Genomic DNA, 10449 nt, shown 5'->3' with positions numbered 1-10449 from the left:
TTCATAGGTGGGCTCTGTACTTTCTAGTTGGGTAATTATCAGCAAGTTACCTCACCTCTCTGAGCCTCAGTTTTTTCATCTGTAACACAGGGATAATAGTACCTATCTTTTAAGGTCCTTACATGGCTAAATTAATTCATGTAAAGCACTTAATGAAGGGTCTGGTGCATTGTAAGCACTCAGTCAACAGTAGCTGCTATTTTATTTGGACCAGGCACTGTGCTATGTACATGATATTACCAAATTGTTACCACAACCGGGGATCTAGTCTGTGGAAGCTGACTGTTAGAGCTCGTAAGCACAACACTGTATTCTAGGTCTGACTCCAGAGCCCTCCCAACTTGTGCTACAGTCACTTCTGGGTTCTATTGCCCTCCTTTTATAGTTGAGGAGATCTATATTCAGAGATAGATCAAGGTACCCCAGCTCTAGGTGGATGGTCTGATTCCAAAGCCCAAATGAGCTAATTTTGCTGTCCTAGAGAGAAAAGAAAATAGGGAAGAGCCAGAGCTGGGGGAGGGGTACACTAGAGGGAGGGGCTACTTTGGGTTTTATCTCTAGCAAGGAAGGGACTGAGATACCTTTGGGGCCAATGCAGGGCCAGGCCAGCAGAAGGCAGGGTGGGTGGGGCTGAGTCAGAGGAGAAGGGATAAATGCCAGGTCCTAACCCACAGTACCCACCCGTCGTTCGTTCGTCCTCAGTGCAGGGCAACAGGTAAGAGCTGCTTTCAGCCTGGCACACTCTCTCTGGTCTGCCAGCTGGTCTCTCAGGGCTGTACACACTGACTCTCTGGTCTGAGTAGATCTGATTTTTTCCTTTGTTTGTTTCTCAGAATCTGTCTCTTTTTCATTTTCTTTTTATCTCCCATGTCTCCTTCTGTCTTTCCTCATTTTCAGCTTTCTTCTCTCTTTTTCCCTTCATTACTTTCCTTTGTTTTCCAGATTATTCATTTCATTTCATCATTCTCTGACACTCTTGCTTTCTCTTATTTTTCCCTCCTGAGTTCTATCTTTTTCTCTAAATTTCTTTCTCTTCCCCCTTTTTGTCTCTTTCCTTGGCTCTGTATTTCTCTGTCTCTGCATTTCTGTCTCCTCTTCCTCTCTATCAAGAACGATGGCTTAATATTTCTTTCTGCAATTCCCCATTCCTCTCTCCCTTTGACTCCCTCTACCTGCTGGACTGACAGCAGAGCTCAGTGGGTCAGAGCCCATGGGGAGCCTAGGGATGCGGAGAAGAGCTAGGGAGGGAAACTAAGAGGATATGGGGGTGATGGGAATGATGAATTGGGTAAGGAGAGATTTGGGGGAATTGAGAGATGAATAATTAGCAGAAATAAGTGAAGACAGTGGAAGAGGAATGTAGTGTCACTATACAAAAAGTAAACAGATTTCTATTCTCATCCTAATTCGCTGTGAGACCCTAGACAAGTCATTCACCCTCTGAAAAAAAAGGCTTAGCCTGTAATTTCCACCACCCTTTCTAGTTTTGATGTTGTGATCTTCTAAATGTTCCTGTTTCTAAGAATTTCTGATTCTCTGATTCCAGTTATCTAAAGTTCTATATGATTCTTCTGTGGTGGGAAAGTGGTACTAAAAAGAGAAGTAAGGCCTGATGTTTCCAACTCCTGAAGAGAAATTACCACTTCTCCTCCAGACCTAATTGACTTTTGCAAAGCAGGCCACAAAAGGGGTGGGGGTGTGGGGGACAAGGAATGCTGCAATGAGTGTTTTCTGGCTCTCTGCTGGGGTAGAGTTGCAGTTGGCCCTTTTGACCTCTGGGAATACAGATTGGGTGCTGACACAAGAGAGGATTTTAAAGTCATAGGAAAAACCTTTCAGTAATGATCTGTTATTTGGTCTGAAATTTCATCATCATCTCTTTGGTTAAAAGTATTGTTTTAAGAAGATGCCTGGCAAGCATTACCACACGGTAGGTGCATAAGTTATTAAATGGTAGAGTAAATGAATATCCAACAGTATCTGAAATTCCTCTGTAGTTACAGATCTGTTCCTTTGGTAAGGCATTGGTGACAAATGGCATATGACCTGGAAAGAGGCCTATGTTAGTGCAGCAGAGAAGATAAATGTCTAGTGTCAGGCCCTCAGTCAAGAAAAAAAGGTAGTAACATTTGAATCACAGATCCATAATGGTTAAGTTAGGAATCTCTGGAAACAGATTGCCTAGGTTCAAATCCTGCTTCTCCTATGTACTAGCTTTCTGATCTAGACAAGTTACTTAATCTTTTTGGGATTCAGTTTCCCTATCATCACAGGGTTGACATGAGAACAGGGCCTGGCACAGAGGGCTCTGTGGGTGTTTGACTATCAGAACTAGGTGGGATCTATGAAATTATCTAGCCCAATGTCAGTGGAGAAACCGAAGCCCAGAGAGGGGAATTACAGAGCCCAAGTTCACACAATAAATTGTACAGGATTGGGACAAGAATCAGTCTCTAGCTTCCCAAACCCAGCCTGGTATATTCATGTGACTTCCCTTGGCGTACCTTCATTTTTTCTACATGGGAAATGGAGAAAATAAAAATAATAAAGTCTATCAATTAAATATAATAACTAACACTTTTTCACTGTTTACTCTGGGATAGTTACTCTGCTAAATGCTTTATATGGATTATCTTACTGAATCTTCACAACATTCCTGTGATGCAGATTGTCTTTGTTATTACCAATATTTTCCAGATATAAGATGTATAGCAGGGAAGTGACTTTTCTAAGGTCCCAAAGCTAGTGAGTGGTGGAGCCAGGATTCAAACTCAAGTAGTTTGGCTCTAGAGCCTATGCTCTTTATACCCTAAATTGACTAAAATGCTTCCTTGATTCAATTTTACTCACTCTAGTCTCTTGGTGGGTAATGAGATGGAATAGAAAGAGAGCCCATGGTAACTAGACTACAAGGTCATGGGTATAATGATGGCCAGGCAGAGTGAGGCAGAGCAAATTTCAGGAAAGGAATAATAGAACAAGAGAAATGAGAACAGAAGCTTGAAAGAACTTGAGAATTCAACGAATTCCAAGAAGTGGTCTATATTTTCCCAGGACCCTGAGCATATCATGGCCAAAAGCCCCCTAGTAATGACGTGTGTTTAATTTCTTCTGTTTTTATATACAGGAGGTAGGCCTTCTCCACCATCCCAAGGCAGGACTGGACTTTGCCTCCAATATTGGGGGCTTTCCTTCCCACTACATACCCCAATGTTGTTGGCATTATTGTTGCCAGGATTGATGTTGGGGGAGTTTACAGGAGCCTAGAGCCTTGTCATCTGCCTTGCCTGCACTTCTGGGCTATCCACTTCTTACCACCAATAGCCAGGGCCAGCTCTAGCCAGATGCTCAGACGTGATTCCAGAAAGGGGATCCTCTTCTCTCCCACGCCCTCGTCTCAGCTTGGGGAGTAGTCAGACCCCAATGGTGATAAACTCTGGCAGCTTTATCTGTGGTCTACAGGCTCAGCCCTAAGTGCTTTAGCTTTCACAAGCAGGCAGGGGAAGGAAAACACATATCTCCAGATATGAGGTAGGCACTGGATCCAATTCCTTACCTACCATGTGAAGTGGCCATAATTACCTCATATTTGACAGCTAATGAAGGCCAAGATCCAGAGAGGGGAAGTAATTTGTACAAGAACATCCAACAATGAAATTGGAGAGCTGGAATTTTAATAAGAAAAGCGAACATTTATTGAAGATTTACTATGTGCCAAACACTACCCTAAAGGCTTACCTTGGATTGTTTCATTTAGTCCCTCCAACAACCCTTCTGTCGTTTCCAATTTCAGGGCCCACATGCCTTGGCCCCACATACCAACCCAGGCTGCTGTGACAGCCCATGAGAAGGGGAGAGGTTGCTCTGGGATGGAACAAGAAAAAAGAGGTTGTTTTGTGAGGTAGGGGGAGGGTGCTTATTCTATGAGATCAGGAAGGGAGGGAGATGAAGGAGGTTGCCATATGAGGACAGGGCCATGAGCTGAACTGTCCCTCACAACATAAGGCTGAGAATGCTAGTAGATTCTACTCAATAACTTTCTTCACAGTGTCAGGGCTTTAGTCTTCCCACATTCTCCTATGTCTCTCCCATTGTACTGTCCCTTATCTTGTCTCACTTTTTGACTCTGTCTTTCCAATTTGCCCTTTTTCTTTACATCTGTCTCTCCTTCTTGCTCTCTCTAGCTGTCTTTCTCTTGGTGTCTCTCAGCTCTCACTCCTCTTAACCCTCATCCCCCCGCTTTAGTCACCTCTCTGTCTCTATCCTTTGATCTTGTCATTTTTCTCTACTCTCTTCTCTCTGTCCTTTGGTCTCTCTCTCTCATCTCCCTCAATTAGGGCCACGATTCTCTTCCCCAAACTCACTTAGCCTTTTGCAATTTCTGGAAGCATTTTTTTATCTTTGTGTCTGACTGACTCTCTACCCCTGCTGGATTCTCTCCACTCCTGCTCTCTCTCACTTCTATGAATCTTTGTATAATCCTCTAGACTCATTGATCTCTCCTCATGTCCCTTTTGTGTCCCTTGGTCTGTCTGTCTCTGCCTTTATCCCTGTGTGCACTATCCCCACCTCCTTTTTCTTTTTTCATTTTCTCTTTCTCTCAACTCAATCTCTGTTTTCATCTCCACCCTGTTCCCTTTCCCTCTACCTTTGATCTCTTTTTCTCCCTCAATTTCTGTTCTTTTAACTCTACCACCACCACCACATCTTTGTTCTCTCTCTACTTTCCTCTTTTTATCTTTCCTACATTTTATTTTCTTCTAGTTTTTCTCCTAGTCCCTTCTCCTTCCTCAATTTCAGACTCTGTTCATTCATCAATTTACCCCAAAACTCAACAAATATTTATTGAGTGCCTATGTGTCATTTGCCTTCTCTTTTTCTGATCTCTCTGCCCCCTTTCTCTTCTCTGTCTTGGCCTCCGCCTGTTTCACTAACCCATAGACTATGTCTTTGTGCCTTGTTTTCCAGCCCCACTGGGACTTGCTTTCACCTCTTCCTAGATCTGTGCTTATCCAAGAGACAGGAGCAAATTCAAAGACAGCATAATACCAGGCTGGTGGCACATAGTCTGTAGGACCAAGGGCCTACCCTTCCTTCCTGTTCCCTTGATTTCCTTAAACTGATACATTTGACCTCAAGCTCCTTCTCCCTCTCCGGCTGATCCTGCTTAGGAAACACCCTGGGCCAAGCCTCAGGAGCTCTGTTCAATGACATATGTTTGCATTAGCAGGCTGAATCTTCACTTGGCTAAGACCAACATTCTTAGAAAGATCCTTGGCCTTAAGTATTGATCAAAGGGTTAGTGGGTTGGCAATTCTCATCCTGCCACACAAAAACACATTTCAGTGATCCTCATCATCACAGAGGTAGTTAGTGCCAGAGTGAGTCAGAATCCAGGCTTTCTGACCTCCAGTTAGCACTCCTTCCTTCACCTCTTTGCCCAGTAGTCAGTTTCTTATTTCTTCCTCTATGATGTTTTATTGGTACATGTTAACATTGGAAAAGAAGTTCTTTCCCGGGAAGGGCAATAAGAGCATCTCAGAGGCAGCAAGTTTTGGGTGGGAAGCTGAAGATGAGGATCAAAGACCTGGCTTTTGGCCAGGCCCTCATGATGGAATCTCATCTCTTCCATATCTTCTGCAGGACTTCGGGCTCAAGATGGTGACTGCAGCCATGCTGCTACAGTGCTGCCCAGTGCTTGCCCGGGGCCCCACAAGCCTCCTAGGAAAGGTGGTTAAGACTCATCAGTTCCTGTTTGGTATTGGACACTGTCCCATCCTGGCTACCCAAGGACCAAACTGTTCTCAAATCCACCTTAAGGCAACAAAGGCTGGAGGAGGTAAGAAGAGGCTGCTAGCAAAAGGGGAGAATGTTACTGTCCTGGGGTAAAAGTTCCAAGTCATACTGGCCATCTTTGCCTGATAATTAGGAGGGTTCATGTGAAAAGTGTCAAGATAGCATGAACTGGCCCCAAAATATACCCAGGATCTGTCTTCTGCCAGGTCCTCTAGAAAGGGTCTCATTCTCGGCCAGGCGCAGTGGCTCATGCCTGTAATCCCAGCACTTTGGGAGGCCGAGGTGGGTGGATCACGAGGTCAGGAGTTCAAGACCACTCTAGCCAAGATGGTGAAACCCCGTATCTACTAAAAATTAAAAAATTAGCTGGGCGTGGTGGTGGGCGCCTGTAATCCCAGCTGTTTGGGAGGCTGAGGCAGAGAATTGCTTGAACCCAGGAGGTGGAGGTTGCAGTGAGCCAAGATTGCACCACTGTACTCCAGCCTGGGCCACAGAGCGAGAATCTGTCAAAAAAAAAAAAAAAAAAAAAAAAAAAGGAGGGGAGAGGAGAGGAGAGGAGAGGGAAGAGAAAAGAAAAATTATCACTGTCGTGTCCCTCACACACTATACTCCAGACATGCTGAAACTACTTAAAATTGCCTAAATCAACTACTGTGTCAAGAGTTTGTGCCTTTGCTCCTGTCAGATTACCCTCTCCTAGACCCCATACTGGAGAATCTCATACTTCTCATTTGACACTAAGCTTTGACACTAATCATCTCCTCTGCAAAGCCTGCTTAGACCTCCAAACTGTCTAATTCCAATTCTGGCTCATTTCCCCTCCCTCTTCTGGACTTCAGTAGCCCCTTTACTTCCTCTATCCCAGCACTGTTCACAATGTGTCTTCAGTGTATGCCATTCTCACCAGCTTAGGAGCTCCCCTAGCACAGGGACCAGACTCATCTATCTCTGTGTCTCTATGATAGCCTGAGATATAGCTTTGGGGTACATTAGATCTAAGTAATTATTGTTGAGCTGAACTTATGACTAGAAATGCACCCCAAATTACTCTCTTACCTTTGCATAGATTCTCCATCTTGGGCCAAGGGCCACTGTCCCTTCATGCTGTCGGAACTCCAGGATGGGAAGAGCAAGATTGTGCAGAAGGCAGCCCCAGAAGTGCAGGAGGATGTGAAGGCTTTCAAGACAGGTTGGAGTCAAGTTCCACCTTATGCAACCTTTACTCCTAATGCTTGAACCCACTACATCACAGTCCTGAGCTAGGCTAATACAAAAGCAGCCAGTACACATCCCATGATAAGAAGTCCATTCTTTCCAGGGGAGCCATGGTAGGCAACAGTTTAGGCTGTATGCTGAAGCACACAATTCCTGACAAACGCACATGTACAGGCTCCTGAAACTTTTAGTCATTATTCTAAGATGAGTCCTCTAGAATTTTGACTCTTCTTTTTCAGGTGGCTAAATTGATCCCAACAGGCTGGGGTCCCACATTTCAGCAAGACCACTCTATGAGAATATGGATTTGCATGAAAGAGAAAGAGCTGGGAGTAGGTACCTCCTTTAACTAGGGTGCAGATCCCCAGGTCAGCTTAATTAGTGCAGACCACCCAAGATAATCACCCTTGAGGTATGGCCACACTGTTGGCATCTTTCATAGGCCCCTTTGGAATATCATTAAGGACAAAAACTTCAAAATTGAAACTTAATGATGTTTAGAAAAGAAGAGTAAGGTACATTATCCTGCATCTACTTTCTAAATGCAGGACCCAGGGTGGCTGCCCCAGTTACCTCACCCAAGGGAAAATCCTAGTGGACAGAAGTATGATTCACCTTATAGAAGGTTTCCTAACAATGTAATAGTCTCCATTCAGGGAGATAAATAGAAGCTCACCTTGGAGAAGATTTCTTCTCGCTACAGAAAGCGTCCTTACCTTATAAACTTGAATTTTCATGTTGCGTTGAGCTTAAAGAGGACAACACGTGCTTTCTTTTTCCCCCATTCTCTTCATGGCCAATGAATCTCACATTCCATCTCAGATCTGCCTAGCTCCCTGGTCTCAGCCAGCCTAAGGAAGTCATTTTCCAGTCCCCAGGAGCAGAAGCAGATCTCTGGGAAAGTCACACACCTGATTCAGAACAATATGCCTGGTGAGTTTGCTGAGGTGGAAATAAAGGGGATCAGAATAGGGAAGGCATTCTGAAAGGGCCTCTGTCGTAGTAGGGGAAACAGCACAGAAGGGCCTTGGAACCAAAGGAAATTTGAGTTTAAAATTTAATGCTGACACTTGCTGGATCTAGGTGTTTTGGCAAGTAAGACACTTTCCTTCCGTGGCATTTAGTACCTACCTCAATAGGTTACCATGAGAAGAAAATAAAATTACATTTATGGAAATGTTTCTAATGAGGCTTCATTAAATATTAGGCTTACTCTCATTATTTCTTCTCCATGCTTCCCTCAAAAACTCTCACCCTTCATAGAGCACCTTTTCCCCATTCTTATATGTGTTTATATTCATTTTCATAATGACATTTGCATTATTTTCTAATATAAAAGGAATATGATTCATGGTAAAATATTTTTCAACATATACAGGAAAGTATAAGGAGGGAAATTTAAGTCATGCAGAGTTCCACCATTAAGTTTTTGCTATATTTTCTCCCAGATATTTTTCTATGGCTACACACACACACACACACACACACACACACGCACACACACACACACACACACACACACACACCCTCTGCTCTCTTCACCACATCCACGCTTTTGTTAGAAGTGTGATCTTATTTTACCTGGAGTTTGTTATGCTGTTTTGTTCACTTAAAAATATGTCATGGGTATAGTATGGATTCAATATCATTCAGTTAATCAAGCATCTACAATTTAAGTTGTTGTTTCCAATTTTTTGTATTCTCTCAGTTTAGATTGAAGGTTGGTTTTACATATATACAAATGTACTCAAAGAAAATGTAGAGTATTACCTTTTTCAATTTTTATTTTTACCTAATAATATCTTGCTATATATTTTGCTCTGTGCCTTTTATTTCACTCAACAATATACTGTAGACATGCTTCCATTTGAACACATATATATCTACCCTACTTTTCAATGCTTCCAAATATTTTGTAGCATAGATATAATAGAGATTATTTGGCTACTCCTCTATTCGGTTGCTTCCAATTTTTTCTATTACAAACAGTAGTGCAAAAAACATCCTTGAATGTATCTCCTTGTGCACACAGGCAAGTGTTTCTCCAGGATAGACAATCAGAGGTGGAAATTCTTGGGATGTAAGGGTGTGTACATTTTTGATATTAATAGATATTGCCAATTAGCCCTCCAACATGGCTGTACCAGTTAACAAGGAGGGTATCCATAGTCTCATACCCTTACCAGCACTTGATATTATCAAACTTTAAATCTTTATCAATTGATAGGTGAAATTTTGTTTTCCCAGTTTTATTTTTCCTGATTAATAATCTTTTTCTACATTTATTCTATGCCCGTTTTTCTACTGGGTTGAAATTTTTCATGTTAATTTTTCAGAGATTATATAATAAATTCTGAGTATCAATCATTTGTCTGTCAATTATGCTGCAAATATTTCTCTAGATATATCAGTATGTGCATTTTAAAAACTTTTGATACATATTTCCAAACATCTCTGCAGCAAGAATGTTGCCAATTTGCCCCTCAAGCAGCCATATAAATTGCTGTCTGCAACATGATTTCTGTCTCATGTAAAGAGTTCTAGAGTTTAACAAGCCCTTTGGCAAACATTATTTCAATTTATCCTAGAAATAATGTTACCCCATCTTGTAGTGGTAATGGTTAAAGAAGTGGGCTCTGAGTTACTTACTTGATGAACACTACTTGCTGCATGACCCTCGTCAAGTTACCTAACACTTAATGCCCCAGTTCCCTCATCTGTAAAATGGAGATACTAATAGAACTGTCCTTGGAGCATTGTTGTGAGGAATAAATTAAATATTTATAAAGTTCCCAGGAAAGAACTTACATGTATTAGGCATTCATTAAATGTTAGCTATAATAATATAATTGAATATTAGCTATCTTTATTGGTATTATTATGACTACTAATACTATAGCAGTAATAATACTACTATTATCATGTGCCATTTATTAGTTTGAATATATTACATGTTGTTGGTTGTCAGATGCTCACAATTCTCCAAGGAAAGTATTATTAGCCTCATTCTACAAATAAAGAAATTTAAAGTAAGAAAGAAGATTCATGACTTGTTCAAGGCCACACAGCTAGGAAGTGGCAAAGAGACTGCTAGAAACAAGATCTGTTGATACTCCTTCCACTGAGACTGAAAGTAGTGATTCTAGTAAGGAGGCTGCCACACCAACCCAGGAAGAGAGATGAGGCCACAAGAAAGTCTAAATGAATGTGTGAATGAACTACTGAGTGAAGGAGTGAATGAGTAAGCAAAAGGATGGCTGAATGAATAGTAGAGAGTTAATATGGTCCAATAAGTCAATGACTGAGCACAGAAATGAATATGTGGAAAAAGAGTTGGAGAACTCTGCATTGGGGAGTTATACCTGATATAAATGATGAATTGATGGGTGCTGACGAGTTGATGGGTGCAGCACACCAACATGGCACAAGTATACATAT

General features: G+C 42.0%; 1 protein-coding gene across 1 annotated transcript in view; it reads left to right on the top strand.

Annotated features, from left to right (window-relative positions):
- The first annotated feature begins 679 nt into the window (after window positions 1–679).
- The window catches only part of ALAS2 (5'-aminolevulinate synthase 2), a 26383-nt gene continuing 16613 nt past the window's right edge, over window positions 680–10449 (top strand). Inside the window, 6 exon segments of the mRNA XM_011933782.1 lie at window positions 680–715; window positions 3794–3879; window positions 3881–3901; window positions 5644–5839; window positions 6863–6985; window positions 7834–7944. Of these exon segments, the coding sequence (XP_011789172.1) occupies window positions 3844–3879; window positions 3881–3901; window positions 5644–5839; window positions 6863–6985; window positions 7834–7944 (487 nt within the window). The 5' untranslated portion in view covers window positions 680–715; window positions 3794–3843.

Source organism: Colobus angolensis, unplaced genomic scaffold, assembly GCF_000951035.1.
Source record: "Colobus angolensis palliatus isolate OR3802 unplaced genomic scaffold, Cang.pa_1.0 Scaffold1293, whole genome shotgun sequence".
NCBI classification, from domain to species: Eukaryota; Metazoa; Chordata; class Mammalia; order Primates; family Cercopithecidae; genus Colobus; species Colobus angolensis.
The sequence above is the reverse complement of the archived record's forward strand: the minus strand, read 5'-3'. Positions and strand labels throughout refer to the sequence as shown.